The sequence below is a fragment of the Lynx rufus genome, unplaced genomic scaffold, assembly GCF_022079265.1.
Source record: "Lynx rufus isolate CCGP_SWC_20201006 ecotype Redwood Valley unplaced genomic scaffold, mLynRuf1.p SCAF_17, whole genome shotgun sequence".
Taxonomy (NCBI): Eukaryota; Metazoa; Chordata; class Mammalia; order Carnivora; family Felidae; genus Lynx; species Lynx rufus.
In genome coordinates, this window is record NW_025814831.1 from 22,845,773 (window position 1) to 22,864,421 (window position 18,649).

General features: G+C 36.1%; 1 protein-coding gene across 1 annotated transcript in view; it reads left to right on the forward strand.

The window, feature by feature from the left end:
* GTF2A1 (general transcription factor IIA subunit 1) overlaps nucleotides 1–10,645 on the forward strand; it is a 40,771-nt gene extending 30,126 nt beyond the window's left edge. Inside the window, exons 8-9 of the mRNA XM_047080282.1 lie at nucleotides 534–623; nucleotides 9,453–10,645. Of these exons, the coding sequence (XP_046936238.1) occupies nucleotides 534–623; nucleotides 9,453–9,560 (198 nt within the window). The 3' untranslated portion in view covers nucleotides 9,561–10,645. The remainder of the gene's footprint in view (nucleotides 1–533; nucleotides 624–9,452) is intronic.
* Nucleotides 10,646–18,649: the final 8,004 nt, after the last annotated feature.

Consider the following 18,649-nt stretch of genomic DNA (forward strand, 5'->3'; position numbering starts at 1 on the left):
TACTGCAAGCCTCCACCATTACCATCAGAATGGTAGACCTGCTAATATTATAAACAGTCTTAGTCCTCAGTGTTGTATACACAAGCCAGACTCCTAGCCTGTTTTAGAGCCCCTTTTTCCTCCAACTTCACCATTTTTTTCCCCTTTTACTCTGCTACTTCTGGTGGTACATAATGCCATTATCTCATTAAACCTTTGTATTTTCTTAGGTCCCCTTCTAGGCATTTAAACAGTTATTGAAGAGAATAATCATGTGCTATTCTGAAAGAATGAAGGAAATAAAATCTCTTTTCAGACTTTAAAGTTATGTAGCTTAACTACTTTAATTTTTGGTTTCTTGCTGGCATTTCAGTAACCTTGGCAAAGTCTTAACCATAGCTGATTAACAATATGTTTGTGGTGTATATGTGTATGTGTGTATGCTTCTATCTGACCATTCATTCTCGAAGAACATCAAAGTCACTGTGTATTAGAAGGGGCTTTTTCTAGTAACACGTGAAGTACAAATAAATCCTGTTCTTTCTTATTTGTAGGAGCCCCTCAACAGTGAAGATGATGTGAGTGATGAGGAAGGACAGGAACTCTTTGATACAGAAAATGTTGTTGTATGCCAATATGATAAGGTAAGGATTTTATCAGATTACTGACATTTTTTTGTTATGATTTCTTCCCTAAATATCTGTTCTACCTTGTTCAAACATTTGGGCAGCTAATTGATGCCTCTTATATTCAGTATAAACAGTGAATGAAAACATTGTTATAGTTGATTATTTTAATAAAATGAGAAATTATTTATGTAGCTGTACATTTGAAAAATGTTACAGTAAAATCATGAGGAGAGGTAGGCGTTTTCCAATTTACTCTGTCTTCCACTTGTTCACAAAGTAAACAGAGCCACTTTGAGGTTGTCCTTTAACAATAATCTAGTGGAATAACCCCATTTTCCCTTTAGCTTCAACTACTTTAAAACTAAAAGGCTTTAATTGAATTCTGTCACTGTTTTTATTACTAAGGACAGAACTAGGGCAATAAGCAGGACTGATAACAAATAGATGTGTTTTTACTAAAAATTATTTAAAAAGTTATTCAGCTTTGCTTTATTTTGGTAGCATTAGGTATTTTTAAACTAGGTGTGTGAGAATTGGTTATTGAATCTTTGTTTTCCTAGTTCTCCAGAAGGATGCTACCATCCAAGTATCTTTGTTGTAGTTATAGGCATTATTGTTGAGATTTTGTTACTTACTGAAACATTTAATTTGGAATAAAATTGTTTGCTGATTATAATCATTAAATTTATAATAAATCTACAAAGTATATTGCATTTATAATTTAATTTCAGCAGTGGTCTTTACAAAATGATGAAAACCCTAACCAAAGCAATTGGGTTTTTGTTTGTAAGCACCACTCATTCATGAAACAAATACTTACTAAGTATCTACATGTGCCAGGCACTGGAGCTGCAATCATGATTATGCAAAATTTGTGCTCTGCATGAATTTCCTTAACAAATGATGAAGAGCTTAAATTTGTGTTGCTTCTATAGAAATGAATTTCCTAAGTAGCCATGCTTATTGCAAAGAGAACTGTAGGGAAATGTCAAAACAATGAATCTTAACATTTTGTAATGAAAAGGTAAAGTCAAACCAGTTAACTTATCAGAGAGATTATGGAATAAAGTCCGTGAGGCCATTGATACCGAATTACCAGAGCATCCACTCTTGTACTGTGTGACTTTTGGATAAGCTTCTTAAAACCTTATGTTATAATAAATGTAATTTCTTGTTACATTTATGTAGAGGAAGAGTATTAAGGTTAAAATAGATACCAATAAACCTTTGTTGTCAGGAAATGTGAAAGGAACCTCATACAACTAAATTATACAGAACACAATTTCTTTTTTTTTTTTTTTTTAAATGTTTATTTTTGAGAAAGAGCTTTCAAGCATGCAAGCAGGGGAAGGGCAGAGAGAGAGGGAGATAGACAATCCCAAGCAGGTTCTGTGCTGTCGGCGCACAGCCTGACGTGGGGATCGAACTCATGAAACATGCATGAGATTATGACCTGAGCTGAAATCAAGAGTCAGACGCTTAACTGATGGAGCCACCCAAGCACCCCCAGAACACAATTTCACGATGACAAGAGGTCAGATTTATTGGGCTAGGGAGGCCTTTACCCTAGCTAGATTGAAGAATATACTTCTCAGTATTTTCATATTATAAGAATGGTTGTATTCTCCTTTGTTATAAATTGTGCATATAATATTTGAAATGTTCAAATTGGTTTGATTTGCTCCTAAAAACATTTTAATGTTTTAAACAGAAACTCAAAATAGCTGTAAATAGTATATTGAATGATAAACAATTGTAAAGTTTACAGAGATCTAATTTGTAGAATCAAATGAGTTCTGGAGGGCTGGGCTTGATGTTTTAGTCAATGATAAAGAACGCTGGTGTTCTATGAATTTGTTAAAATAGGGTTGGATATAGTTTGAGCAACTTGTATTTTAGGATTTTATATTTGAAGCCTAAACTTTAAATTTCAATAATGAGTCAATTTTAGAATACATTATCTTATTTATAGAAAGAATAATGAGGAGCGCCTGGGTAGCTCAGTCGGTTAAGCGTCCGACTTCAGCTCAGGTCACGATCTCGCGGTCCGTGGGTTCGAGCCCCGCGTCAGGCTCTGGGCTGATGGCTCAGAGCCTGGAGCCTGCTTCCGATTCTGTGTCTCCCTCTCTCTCTGCCCCTCCCCCGTTCATGCTCTGTCTCTCTCTGTCTCAAAAATAAATAAACGTTAAAAAAAATTTAAAAAAAAAAAAAAAGAAAGAATAATGAAGTCAATGTTGCCAATCAAAACCATAGTTAAACCTAATAATGAGGCAGAGTTCTCTCTTATTATGAATAAAGACTGATGGCATTAGGTGTTGAGGCTTCAGCTTTATTGGTAATTTTATTTAATATGCTTGAAGTGTTGAGTATATGGACTATTATTTGATCCTGAAACTTTTCTACATTTGCTTTTTGCATGTTGTCTTACAGCAGAATGCCATCCATTTCTTTACTTGTCTGGGGAATTTCTTTTTCTGGGCTACTCATCACTTTCTTGTTTATATAATCGCATTGTCTTTCAGGTTGCAGTCACTTGCTTCATGCTGGAAATAAATTTGTGTACCCATTTTTGGATAGCTACTACTTTCTCTGTAGGAGTGGTAAAGAAAAGAGGAAACAGACGTCTTTTCATTCAACAGAGTGTCTATGATGTACCAGGAAACTGTGCTAGGAGGTTGACATACTCTAGTGAACAAAATAAAACAGTTCCTTCTATTAGGAAGTTTAGTCAAGGGAAACAGATGCTAAAACTTAATAATAAATTATTATGGTATGTTAGAAGCTGATAATTGGTATGGGTAATTGGTAGGAAAGGGACAGGTTACAGTTTTTAGTCTTATTAGATCTTTTGAGAAAATAACATTTGAACAAGACTTGAAGAGAGCTGGGGTGCCTGGGTGGCTCAGTTGGCTGTGTCTCTTGATTTTGGCTTAGGTCATGATTTTCAAGGTAATGGGCTCGAGCCCCACGGAGTGGAGAGCCAGCTTGAGATTCTCTCTCTCTCTCTCTCTCTCTCTCTCTCTCTCTCCCTCTCCCTCTCCCTCTCCCTCTCCCTCTCCCTCTCCCTCTCCCTCTCCCCCCCCCCTCTCTCCCTCTCTCTGCCCATCCCCTGCTCACACTCCCTTTTGCAAAATAAATAAACTTAAAAAAAACAACAACAACAACAACAAAAAAACCTCTTGAAGAGAGTTAGCCTTGTCATTATCTGGTAACAGAGCCTGCCTGTTGTGTGTGAGGAGTGGCACAGGGGCCAGACCAGAATTGTTGGACTGGGGATGCAGGGGAGGGGATATAGTAGTAGATTAAGTCAGAGGTAAGTGGGGGCAGGTGGTGTGGAACTTCGCAAGGATGTGGGTTCTTGTGCGTGAATTGGGAAGTTACTGGAAGGTTTCAAATAGATAGATGTAGTTATCACTTACATTTTAATTCTAAAAGGATTACTTTGCTTTCTTTATTGAGAGTAGATTGTGTAGAGGAAGCAGAGGTGAAACAAGGAGACTAACAGGATGTTGTAATCCAACTGAGAGACAGTGGTGAGTCAGGCTTGGGGGATAGTGTTGGAAATGGTGAGAAGCAGCTGAATCTTGGATATGTCTTGAAGGCAGAATCAGCAAGATTTTCTCTTCCTGGCTATGTGGTAGAAAAGAAAAAGAGGAATCAAGAATGATTCCCAACATTTTTTGATGAGGACCCAGAAAGAAGAATGGAGATGCCATCAGCTCAGAAGGGAAAGGCTGAAGATGGAGCAGGTTTGGGAGAAGAGAGTGATTGGTTTGGGATTTAAGTTTGGTATGTCTTTTGGAATTCAAATCATCCATCTTTTTTTTTTTTTTTTTTTTAATTTTTTTTTTTTTTTTCAACGTTTATTTATTTTTGGGACAGAGAGAGACAGAGCATGAACGGGGGAGGGGCAGAGAGAGAGGGAGACACAGAATCGGAAACAGGCTTCAGGCTCTGAGCCATCAGCCCAGAGCCTGACGCGGGGCTCGAACTCACGGACAGCGAGATCGTGACCTGGCTGAAGTCGGACGCTTAACCGACTGCGCCACCCAGGCGCCCCTCAAATCATCCATCTTAAGATGTGAGGTTTAACATCTTATCTACATAGTGTATTTTTCAACCAGAGCTATAAGACCACTTAATGCAAGAGTTTCTGCCCAGTCTACAGTTTTAATTTTATGTTGCTCTATTTTCTTGTACTAAGTAAGAAAAATTTGGTAAATATTAAATGTGTATATAGTTTAACTCAGTGATCTAGGGGAAAAGTATGACAGTTTTCAAATACATGAAGGGTATATATATATGCGTGTGTGTGTGTGTGTGTGTGTGTGGGTGGGTGGGTGGGTGGGTGTGTGTATTTTGTTTGTTTTTTGTTTTTTTAATTAAGTCCCTGAAGGTAGAGTTAGGATCAGTAAGTGGAAGTTTCGAGAAAGCAGATTTCAGTAAGCGGTAAAATATGAAAGACTTGTAGAGAGCAACCCCAGAATGGAATAACTTAATTTGCAATTCTTTGACACCCCCCCCCCCAATCCTACTTAAGCAGATAGTGAACAGCAGTTTGCCAAGAATATGCTATGGAAATGTTTGCATTGGGAAGTTAGACTGTGGAATTTTAGGAATGAGTTCTCAGAACGTATCTGTACAAGTGAACATTTCTGGATAATTATATGAAATGACCTGATTTAGTAAAAAGTGTGTTGGACCAGAACTTGAGAATCATCTTTGTCACTTATTAGCAATATACCCCTGGTCAACTCATTGAACGTCTCCAGGCATGATTTCCTCTTTCGAATATGAAAGCCTAACCTACTCAATTTTGAAGTCACTTTAAACCAGAGAAGAGGGAGAACGGTTGGTCTTTCTTTGAAGATGTGGAGCTTGAACCGAAAATTGAATGATACATGGGACTTGGAAAAGGAAGAAAGGTCATTTCAGTTGATTAAATTTTGTGACTTCTTTTTCCCCTTAAATCCATGAATTGCAAACAACTAAAAACTATAAATGAAAGTAAAGATGGGAGTGCCCAAGGTCTGGTCCAGTTTGAACACTGCCATTCCCCCTTTGGCTTAATTGCAGATATACATAGTTTTTGAAATCTAAGTAATCAGATATATTTGTTAAATACTGCCAAGCATAAGGTTCCACGTTAGGTCTTAAGAAAACGATGTTTTACTTTGGTAGGAGAAAATAATTTATATATATATATATATATATATATATATATATATATATATATATATACTTAGAAATGATACTAGAAATGTGTTTAGGAATACCACTGAAAATTAACAATTAGACTACTTTTTGAGGCACCTGGGTGGCTCATTTGGTTATGCATCTGACTCTTGATTTCAGCTCAGGTCATGATCTCATGGTTCATGAGATTGAGCCCCGGATAGGGCTCTGCGCTAACATTGCAGAGCCTGCCTGGGATTCTCTTGTCTCTCACTCCCCCAACCCCCACCACGTGCATGCATGGTGCTCTCTCTCTCTCTGTCTCTCTCTCTCAAAATAAATAAAAAAAAAAAAAGTACTTTTAGCTGATGTGATTAGGGAAAGTTTTGAGAATAGTTATTTTTGAGGTGGATCTTGAAATAGGAATTGAATTTGTAAAAATGGGAGCAAGGGATGAGACTTCTTTTGATTGAAATAAAGTCTTTGAGAAATGTGGAGGTAGGAAATAAGCTTGGAAGGTGAGTCGTTACCAGGTCATTTAGAAATAGAAATAGTCAAGCAGAGGTGATTGGTTTTTTTTTTTAGGTTTTTTTTTTTTTTTTAAATGTTTGTTTATATTTGAGAGAGAGAGATAGAGTGGGAGTAGGGGAGGGACAAAGAGAGGGAGACACAGAATCCAAAGTAGGCTCCAGGCCCTGAGCTGTCAGCACAGAGCCCGATGTGGGGCTTGAACTCACGAACCATGAGATCATGACTTGAGCCAAAGTCAGACACTTAACTGTCTGAGCCACCCAGGTGCCCCTCGAACTCTTGTAAAACATAGAAGAGGGAACATTCTACTAAAATCATTTTGTAAGTTCAATATTACCCTGACACCGAAACCAGACAAGGACACCACAAGAAAATCATAGTAGGCCAATATTCCTAATGAACACAGATGCCAAAATCCTCAATAAAATAGCAGCAAGCTGAATTCAACAATGTATTGAGATGATCATATACCATGACCAGGACCAAGTGGTCTTTATTTTAGGGGATCCAAGGATGATTCAACATACACAAATCAATCAATGTGATAAAAAAATTTTTTAACTTTTTTAATTAAAAAAATTTTTAAACTCTTAAGATCATTTCAGTAGATGCAGAAAAAACATTTGGCTGAATTCAGCATGCATTTATGATAAAAATTCAACAAAGTGAATATTAGAGGGGCTGTATGTACCTCAACATAATAAAAGGCACTCATGACAAACGTGCAGGTAACATACTCAAAGATGAAAAGCTGAAAGCTTTTCCTCTAAGATCAGGAACAAGATGGGTGTTTAATTCTTGCCATTTTTATTCAACATAATAGTAGAGGCTCTAGCCAGAGCATTTAGGCAAGAAAAAGGAAATAAATAGCATCCAAATTGGAAAGGAAGAAGTAAAACTGTCACTATTTACAGATGACATAGTATTACATATTATATATAGAAAACCCTAAAGACCCCACCAAAAAAACTAGTAATTCAGTGAAGTTGCCAGGTATAAAATCAATATACAAAATATGTTTCATTTCTGTATGCTAATAAACTATCAGGGAAGTCAAGAAAACAATCCCATTTATAATTGCATCAAAAAGAATAAAATACTTGGAATGAATATAACCAAGGAGATGAAAGACCTGTGCACTGAAAACTGAGACATTGGTGAAAGAAATTGACGAAGACACAAATAAATGAAAAAATATTTGTGCTCATTGATTGGAAGAGTTAATATTAAAGTGTCCATACTATGTAAAGTGATCTACTGATTTAGTTCAGTCCCTACCAGATTTCCAAGGGATTTTCATAGAAATGGAACAAAAAATTCTAAAATTCAAAAGATCCTGAAAAACCAAAGGTAACTTAAGAAAGAAAGAGGCATCATGCTTTTTGATTTTATTCTATATTACAATACTGTAAAAAAACAGTATGGTATTGACATAAAACCAGACGTTCAGATCAGTGGAACAGAAGAGAGCCCAGAAATAAATCTACATATACGTAGTCAATTGATTTACAATAAAGGAGCTAAGAATATACAGTAGGGAAAGGACAGTCTCTTACATGAATGGTGCTGGGAAAACTGGGCAGGCACATGCAAAGGAATGAAACTGGACTGCTATCTTACAACATAAGATGGATTAAAGACTTGAATGTGAGATCTGAAACCATAAAACTAGAAGAAAACGTGGAAGTAAGTTCCTTGACATGGGTCTTGGTGATGATTTTTTAGATTTGGCACCAAAAAGCAAAGGCAACAAGAGCAAAAATAAACGGGAATACATTAAACTAAAAAGCTCCTGCACAGCAAAGGAAACCATCAACAAAATGAAAAGGCAGCCTACAGAATAGGAGAAAATACTTGCAAATTATATATCTGATAAAGAGTTAATATCCAAAATGTATGGAAGCTCACTCAGGTCATGATCTCCCGGTTTGTGAGTTTGAGCCCTCTGTCGGGCGCTCGCTCGCTCGCTCTCTCCCTCTCCCCCCCCCCACCCCCCCTCCTCACTTCTGTCTCTCTCAAAATAAATAAACTTAACAAAATAAAAAGTAAATAAAACATGGGCAGAAGAACTGAATAGATGTTTTTCCAAAGAAGACATAAAATGGCCAACAGGTACATGAAAAGGTACTCAACATCACTATCTGTCAGAAATACACATCAAAACCATAATGAGATACCACCTCATACCTGTTAGAATGACTATTATCAAATGACAAGAAAAACAAGTGTTGGTGAGGTTGTGGGAAAAAGGGAATCCTTGTATACTTTCGGTAGGAGTGTAAATTGGTATAGCCACTGTGGACAACTGTGGAGGTTCCTTGAAAAATCAAAAATGGAACCACATATGATCCAGCAGTTCTGCTTCCTGGGTAGTTATTCGAAGGAAATGAAAGCACTAACTCTGAAAGGTTTATGTCCTCCCATGTTCATTGCAGCATAATTTACAGTAGTCGAGACAAGGAAGCAACCTAAGTGTCCATCAGTGGATGGGTGGATAAAGAAAACATGGTATATGTTTATATACACATGATGTATTTGTATATTATTGTATGCAGCCATATAAAAGAAAGGAGGCTTGTTTATGACAACTTGGATGGACCTTGAGAGCATTATGCTAGGTGAAGTAAGTCAGAGAAAGGCACGTACTGTATTATTTCACTTATTTGTGGATTCTACAACAACCAAGCAAAAATAAACCAAAAAACAACTGAACTCATAGAAACAAAATGGTCATTGCCAGAGGCCAGAGGTTGGAGACTGGGGCAAATGTTTGTGAAGGGGGTCAAAAGTACAAACTTGCAGTTATAAAATAAGTAAGTCCTACAGGTGTGAAATACAGCATGTTGATTATAGGTAATGCCATATTATATATTTGAAAGTTTTCCAAGAGTAGATCTTAAAAGTTCTCATCACAAGAAAACAAATTTGCAACTATATATAGTGATGAGTGTTAATTAGACTTATGATCATTTTATAATACCGAATCATGTTGTGCAGCAGAAACTAATGTTACCTGTTATCTGTCAATTAAAAATAATTTGTAAATGCAATAATGTACAAGACAAAAGTTTTTTTGATGTGAATGGGTTTTCGTTTCCTATCTTTTGTATCTCTTACGTTCTTTTTTTGTTTCTTTAGATACACAGAAGTAAAAACAAATGGAAATTTCATCTCAAGGATGGCATTATGAATCTTAATGGAAGAGATTATATATTTTCCAAAGCCATTGGAGATGCAGAATGGTGAAGAGTTGGTTCTTTTATTTTATAAATAAACAAAAGAAACTTAAAAAAAAATTTTAAGTGGACAGTTTGAAACTTGGGACATACACCAACCAAAACTTAACTTCTGCATGTCAGAAAAGTGCAGTAGAATCAAAGCTACTGGAACAAAGAGACCTTGACAACATAGACACTACTTCTAACTGGCAAGCCATGGAACTGTAGCACCTGGGGTTGTTGGGGTGGGGGAGGCTGGGGTTTTGGAAAACCATAATTGTCGATTTTAAATACAGGTACCTGCCACCAGTAATTAGCATGTAAAGCTTTGTCTATATTCCTTCCTCCAACTTGGGTTCAATCAGAAGATATTTGTTGGAACGAACTGAAGAAAATTCCCTTTTGATAGATTGACCTGAAACTGCTTATTGTATGTGGTTATATTTGGTAAAAATTGCGTGTGAGCTTTTTACAAAAGGGTAAGAATTATGGTGTTGAATTTTAATTCACTTGTATAAGGAAACAATTTAGAACTCTCATAATAGGTCTTAAATATTTTTACTAGCTATTCTCCCTCAGTAATATATACCTCTTCCTTCCCTGCTTTATGAAACATCTGTTTAAGAGTTAAAGGAAGTAATGAGTGATCACAGTTTGGAGACAAAATTTGACCCAGGAATGGATATTTATTTTAATTAGGTTCTCATTAAATGTAATTTAAAGACTTGGGTCTCATTGAGTTGAGCAGAATTAAAATGATGACTTCGGTTTCCTTCCAGAAAAATCATATTTGTTTTTTTTGTTGTTTTTTAGTCCCATACCTTAAAAAGAAACCCCGGAGTGGCTCCTCAGGAATACAGTTTTAGTTCACAGAGGTACCATCTAGCTGAAATTACATACACATGAATAGATAGATTTTTTTTCCTGTTGGACTGAAGAATATGCTTATATATGTGTTTAATCTTTAAGCTAAATATTCAGATAATTCTCTGTATTGATTGAAGCATTCATTGGGCAGGTGGTGAGGACCTGGATTTTTCTTAAACGATTCAGTAACTATTAAAGTTTCCTGTATTTACTAGTAAAGAATTTAAAAACTCTTCTAATTGGGGGAAAAAAAAACACTTTTAATTGCAACTTTGTAATTTGAGGGGAAATTTTGGGGGTTAGAGGGGGATGGGCCACTAAGTACATATTTACCTCTCTTTGATTTGGTGGCCCTTCCAGGCCATTGATAATGTATACATGGGCTCCAGTTTGCACATCGAGAAGAAAGCATAGAAATTTGACTTGTATATTAAGAATAATAGAAATTTAATATGTATATTAAGAATACACAGCTCTGTATTCTGTAAGGGGCTCTAAAGAACAATGTGGCAGTGCTGTGTTCCGTGTGAACTAGTTGCCTGGGAGAACTGTAGGATCACTTGTCTTCACCTATATTTTCTTATAACTAATTCTTTTCATGGTCTATCTTGGCAAAATTCACATGTGGTAAAGTTACTCATATATTGATTTTTTTTTAAGTCTTCCATTTTTGTCTTCCTTTTTATTTGCCTTTATATGTGTTTCTAGAAGTAACATAGAAACGCTTTACATTGCAAAGAGAAACTGTGAGCTATTGTATGTTTGTTTTTTTAACACAGATCTTTAAACTTCTCAAAAAGGCAAATCAATTTGTGTGTGTGTGCGTGTGCGTGCGTGTGTGTACTTACTTCCCACCCCACATACCATCTTGGACCCTTTAACTTATGTTCTGAACTTTGGTGTAAATGATGGTTTCTAGCATGCTAGTAGTTAGGTTTTATTTAGATGCCATTAACTGGTAATACGGTTTTAATTTTTACTCTATTTAGTTTTTTGGAGGTGAGGTTTATTTACCCCACTACTCTCAAAGCACACACAGGTTTTTTTGTTAGTGAGACTGGGAGAAGAGAAGGGAGGGGGTGAAATCACAGAAGTCCTGTTGTTCATTTGTCCTTCAGTATAGTTGTTAGTAGGTTTATATTTACCCAATGAAGAAGTCAATGACCTGAACTACCTATAAAAGTTTAGCAGTGCTGCAATGTTGATTGAAACCCTTTGGCTATCTCGTAGTTCTGCTACTGAACCTTGGATTACTATATGATATTCAGCTCATGTTTTGGGCCCTCTATGTAGACAAACATTTGTATTCATAGTAGAATTGTGTACTGGCCTGTTTTTATAACATTTTCAAACATGAACAACCACTGCTTTCAGAATGACTCACTAGGGCTATTTTGAAGCAGGAAATAACCATTTGTATTTGCACCTGTATATTGCATATTAATTATGGCATACTTGGCAAATGCTTTTCTTTTACCTGTGAAAATTCTGAAAGCTGGTCCAAACAACACTGCATACCAAATTGTGCTCTTCTATATTACTGCATCGTGTTCCTTTTTAATCAAATGGAATGTTTTAGTTTTATTATAGTGGCTTGCTATAAGAATGCCACTTGCTTCTCTTTTACTGTACTTGAATTCTTAATCATGCTTTTAATGTATTTAACAAATCATTTCATTAGGTTCCATAAAATGTCATTCCTTTGAAAAGGCAAGGATTCCCACTTTCAGATTTTGAAAATGAAAATAACATGTTACTTTAAAGAGGGAAAGTAGTTCAGACTTGGTATTATGAAAATAAGTAAAGGTTTCAGAAGAAGATTTGTTTAGATTTGCACAGATGGTGATGGCACCTTTTATTCCAAAAAAAAAAAAAAAAAAAAAGATTAATGTTAACAGTGCTAAGGAAAATTTACACAAAATTCTGGGTAAAGTGGGGAAATGTGTGCCTTTCAGTATATGTACCCTTTTTTGGTGGTCATTTGTATAATCAGACCATTTGAATTGCCTGAGAGCACATTTAATTTCTGTAGAGAGCCACATTTGGCTAAACCAACTCTAATGTGCAATTAGTTTCTAGAGTAAAATGTCTGTTATATGAGGGGGATCTTTATATTGGGCTTTTATATTTTTTTTTAAATGTTCACATTTAACATTTCTTTCTGTTAATTAAATGCCATCATATCACATTTATATTGTTGCCTCTTAAAATCAAAGCCACCTTGATGTTATTCTTAGGAATACATCAGGATCTGAGCGATGTGTATAGTGATTAAAATGTGTTCTTGAAGAGCGTATTCTAATAGATTTTCGTTTTAGACAGCAAGAACATAAAAATATAATAGCTTTTGTATAAAGATTTTCTTTTGCTATATGAAAATCAAGGATTTGGTTTTCTTTTTTCTGGATTTTATGGAGGAATAAAAAGGGTTGACTCCCTCTAAGAGTAATTTTTGGTTATCTTATAGCAATAATGTCACCATTCTTTTCAAAAGGTAAATATGCCTTGTACAGGAATGTAGACATAATTTCCTCTTGGGAGTTCCCTTTATAACTTTGCATTTTCTTCCACTTGAGAAAATTCCTATATTTTCAGATTATTTCATCTTGAACTTTTTTGAGCTTTTGTGCAATGGAATATTTTATTGATCCATCTTTGTACATTTTCATTTTATCTCATGTCTGTTTCCCATCTATCTGTCAGCTATTTCAGATTTTGAATTCATTGGTTAAAACATAGTTGCTTTAAATAGTTCCTCATGAGTTTATGTTAAATAGTTTTGCATTTTAATCTATTATGCTATGGAAATTATTCTCAAGTTTATAATTCCCTTTTTAAGCCTGCCTTAGTCTATCTTTTGTCATTTTTATGATTTAAGGAAGAACTTTAAGCACCGAGCTTACTATTTTTGTTTATTTTGAGGAACAAGAGAACAAGAACAAGTTCTTCCCTTAAGGGAAGAACTACATGGAATTAGTAACTACTATTTTAGTCAAGGTTCCTTAAATCAGTCCAGTATGTGTCAGGGCTACAATTTTGGGGGAGGGGCTAATCCTTTTGCTGTTCTGAGCTACTATTGTCAACTGCTGTTGTACATACTGTTATGTGTAAGGGCGTAAATATATTTATTATGTTTGTAAAATTCATTCTGTACAATTGCAGATCAAGGTTGCTCTTCTGTGATATACAGGATATTATGTTTTAAAGACCATCTTGGAATACAATTAGAGAACTTAGTATTTTGATGTACTAAGACCTATTTTAAGTTTAATATTTTACCTTTGCAAAAACTTTAATTAAAGATGTTATTTAAAAAAGAGTAATGTTGCTTGCTTTGTTTACTAGTGTATAATATTATGTAGCTAACTGAATAAAACTATACAGTTTAGAAAGGAAAATACATTGTTAAGTTCCATTTATCAAAAAAAAAGGGTATCATTAAGTTCTATACCTTTAAGTAGGGTGGGATGACAATCTGAATTATTAAACTGTATTACAAATTCAGAGTAGCTTTAAAAAGAATAGTTGTATTTTCCAGGCACCAACAAAATGTAACTAAAATTGATAAAATTGACATATTAAGTAATTCTCCAAAGAATAGATTACTTACGATAGAATTATATGAGGACATGTTTTTAAATTATTCTGTTTAGCTAAATCTTTTCTTTAGTTCAGAGTTTGTAAGTAAATGCATAACAGGAGAATTGAATTATTGAGGTTTGTATTACATATTATATATATTTTGTGTTATTTTAGAAGGTATTAAATAATTAGGCATTTAATTTTACAGTTAATCCAAATGAATCATTAAGAAGCTTGGGGTAGTTTTTGTTTTTGTATTTTTTAAATTCTGCTGCTACTTTAGGAAACCAAGTTTTAACAAAATCCTAATAAAGACATTTATTGCCAGCAAATCTTGTATTTTTGCAGTTTAAGCTACTATGTTGATCTTAACCATTTTGGCCTCAGTTTCTCCATCTGTAAAATGATGACAATCTGGTTTTGAAGACTGAGGTATAATGCATGTAAAGCTCTCAGAATTGTGCTTGGTAACAGCAAGCACTCAGATGTCACAAATTACTAATTTTGTAATTATATACATTTAAAATGATTGGTGGAGCTGAAAAACGTTTTTTTAATGGTGGCAAATAGCAAAAGAGAATGTCATCTGATTAAGCTGAGGCAGTGAAATATTTGGTTACAACCAAACAAATTAAGCCTGGGAGGTTGAGTCAGTAAAGCAAGGGCTGTAGCAGAAAGTGCCTGTGGGAAGAAAAGTGAAGGATAGGTATAGGGGATGGTAATGAAACATGGTGTGAAGGCTTTAAGCTTTTTTTTTTCTCCCCACAAGTAAACATAGTCTGAATTATATATCTAAATTGGTTGAATTATCCCAAAGCTAAAACTAGTAGAATTACAACATTTGTAAAAATTATCAATGGATTCTTCCCAATTCATTTATGGAGAAAAACATTGATATTGAGATATCGTTATAAAAGATTTTGAAGTTCTTCATTTTGTTACCTGATTCTGACCTGAATCTTCTAGTGATTGTTGGCAGTCCTACTTCTGGAGGTAAGTGGCCTTTGTGTCAACCCTCCTACTCCTCAGCCAAGGAAGAGGCAGATAGAAGTAGTTGCTTGCTTTTGTTTGTTTTGAAATACAATTTTCTTAGTCTGAGAGGGTATTGAGCACAAGCATATATTAACTCTCTCATTCAATTCACTCTGTAGTGACCTCCCATGGGCCGGGAACTGTGATCAGTTCTGGAGGACCAAGAGATAAGACAGTTGCTGTCTTTGAAAAGCAGTGATGTTGAGGAGTGCCTGGGTGACGCAGTTGGTTAAGCATCTGACCAATGATAATCTCATGGTTTGTGATTTTGAGCCCTGCTTTGGGCTCTGTGCTGACAGTGCAGAGCCTGCTTGGGATTCTCTCTCCCTCTTTGTCCGTCCCCTGCTCGCTCTCTCACTCTATCTCAAAAATAAACATAAAAAAAAAAATGTTGAATTGTTGGGTTCTAATTCTAGTATAGATTGGATTAAGAGCAGTGTGAACTTGGATGTGTTACCAAACCTGACTACCTCTGGGTTGTTGTGAAGGTGGTGAGATAATGCATATGTTGCATTTAGCACACTCTTTGGCACATGGTAACTGCTCAGTAAATGTCTATATACCCATATATTTTAGTAAAGAATAATGGCCCCAGAGGAGTTCTTAGATTAGCTAGGTTAATTGTGTGAGTTTTCCTAATCTTCCTATCTTAATAGAAACAGGTTAACAGCCTGTGACGATGCCTCTGCAATTGTATTCAGGGATCCAGAAGAATTAATATTTGAATTATATTGGGCACTGAGTTTATCAATAAGAAATAGAGAATTCTAGAAGCATAACTGTAGTTGTAGCCTTCACATTGGAAACAAATTTTGTGTTCTTGAATCAAGAATGTTCTGAATCTTTACTTACCTTCAAACTTCACCTTTCCAAAGGTGGTGGAATTGAAATGATACCAGTTACCTCCTAAGCACTTCTCGAATAGCCCACTTCCTCAAACACAAGGTTGTAGAAACAATTCATTCCTATTTCTATTTCCCTATTCAAACCTGGTGCATCAGTAACTACTGGGATTTGAAGCTTAGTGTCATCTGCATCTATATCTTCTTCCCTAGTCTTCTCCAATATTAATAAATGGCTCTACTGCCTACCAGGTGCTCAAAACAAAACCCAAGAGTCATCCCTGAAACCTCCACCCCCCCCCTCACTTTATCACATCCAAATCTATCAGCAAGTTTTGCAGGGTCTACTGTCAATATGTACATGGACAACTTCTATTTTTGCTGATTACCTAGTCTAAGTCACCCCTAAGCCAGAATGTCATCAACCAGTCTGACAAAGCTTTGTTGTACTTGACCTTTCATATGAAGGGAGAAAAAGTGGGTCAAGCTCCCTCAACCGGATTGCAGATGTATCCATCAGAGACCCCCACCACGGCCTATCTCTGTGAGAGGATGGGGGCCCCTGCCTGTTATTCTTCTGCTTGCCTTGACTTTGGTAGATTTGTCTCACTAAAGCCCATTGACTCATATCCATGTGGAATTCATTTAAAGTCCTGATGCACAAATGGCAACCACATAGGGACCCATCTGGCAACACAAGCATGCAAAATTCAATTCCTAAGCAAGGCATTTGCACCTGATTTTGCCCTTTGCCTGCAACACTCTCCCTTTAGATCTTTTAGAAGATTTTTTTAAAAAATTTTTTTAAATTTTCTTTATTTTTGAGTGGCAGAGAGAGAGCGTGAATCATGGAGGGGCAGAGAGAGAGGGAGACAGAATCCAAAGCAGGCTGCAGGCTCTGAGCTGTCAGCACAGAGCCCGATGCAGGGCCCAAACTCACCAACTGGGGTCATGACCTGAGCTGAAGTCAGACGCTCAACCAACTGAGCCACCCAGGCGCCCCTCCCTTTAGATCTTTATAGTCTGAGAATCAAGAACATTGAGACCATTGAGACCTCCTAATGATTTGTCTTTTCTTGTTCCAGGTTTGTTCTAACTTTCTTTTATTAATACAGACAATTGATATTTTCCATATATAATGGTCTCATAAAAATTTATAAGATACTCCACAAGGGAAAATGGACACATAGAACAAAGAAGTCAGTTCTTCAAAGAAGAAAGGCAAATGTCAATTAATTGGCCTTTTTCATAATTGAAGGAATACAAAAGACAATAAATTATTTTTTTATATCTGTCAAATGACTAGAAGAAAGAATGACCTGTCATGGTCAGGGTGTGGGTAAATGAGCTTTAAGATAGATTGCTTGTGGAAGTGTAAATTGATACAAACTTTCTGGTGGACAGAGGAAACAAAAAACACAAATGCTTAGAGTCAGGAAAGGGGGATGATGTAGAAAGGTACAGAAGTTTATCCAAAGAGGCTTGATTGTAGTGAGCATGGGAGAAGACAGATATTTGGGGGAGGAAATAAAAAGATTCATATTTGATATATTTTTAAGTGTGTGGTGCCTGTTAAGGCATCCAGGTTGAGGTATCAAGATGTCAAGTTGGACATAAGCAGATGAGCTCAGGAATGTCTGAGCTAAATAATATCTTTGGAAATTAATATCATATGGAGAACATTTAAAGCTGTAGAAATGATTCACCTAAGCAAGAGCACAAAGAGAGATAACAGAGAAAGGAAGAGGGTCCAAGATCAATCCTAAAGGCACTCCCAAGGCAGAGATTGGGAAGAAGAGTAGTTAACAACTGGCTACATAATTTGCAGAACCTAATTAATGCAAAATGAAAATGTGGGGCCCTTTGTTCGAAACTTACTAAAAATTTCAAGACGGTGACAGCAGAGCATTAAACCAAGAGTGAAGCCCTGTGTGGCTGCACATGTCACACGTCCTTGAAGCTGTATCTGAGAATCAGTGGGGTGAATGAGGAAGCAAGGCCGGTAAAGTAGGAAGAAAGGGGAGAAGCTGTTAGTAAGGACAGTGTTTTGGTGAGGATTAGGCCATCCTACTGCTCTGGCTATGGTCATGGTTTCAGGGGTGGGAGTGTGACCTAAGAAGTCATTCTGTGAACTTTGGGACTCTTGCTTGAAATACTCAAAATTTCTCTTGGCAGATTGGAATGAGGAAGCACGTAGCTCCAGTTGAACTAGCAGCTATTCTATGACCTTGAGGAGAATCAAGCTTTATAGACACAGGACACAGAGAGGCAGAGCAGAAGATGGAAAGAAACAATATCCTTAATGACACAACTCAGTAGGTAATTTATTCCATTTCTAGTTATCATAGATAATGATTTTATATTTTCTGTTTAGCATTCTTTTTCTTTATTTCTTCTCCCTCTGCCCCTTGCTTTCCATTAGCTGTATACAATTTTCTGCATTTTCCCTTGCTGATTTGCTGGCTTGGTTTAGGCTTAGGTTATGAGACTGTGTCTTTACTCTCATGCTTCCTTAGAATTGCAGGGGCCTATATGCATATCCGTGGATACATAGTGGAAAATACTATAGAGTGAAATAACACAGGCTTTGGAACCAGATTGATCTGAAGTCTAGTGCCAGCCATACCTACATTCTCTGAGCCTTGATTCCCTCATCTGAAAAATGGACATAATAATGGTTATCTTTCATCTTTGTTGGGAGGTACAGTATGTGTAAAGTGTAGGGCACATGTTAGACTCTGAAAATATTTTATTATGTTGGTAAAAAGGGCTTTAGGGTTCTTCTGGTTTGAGT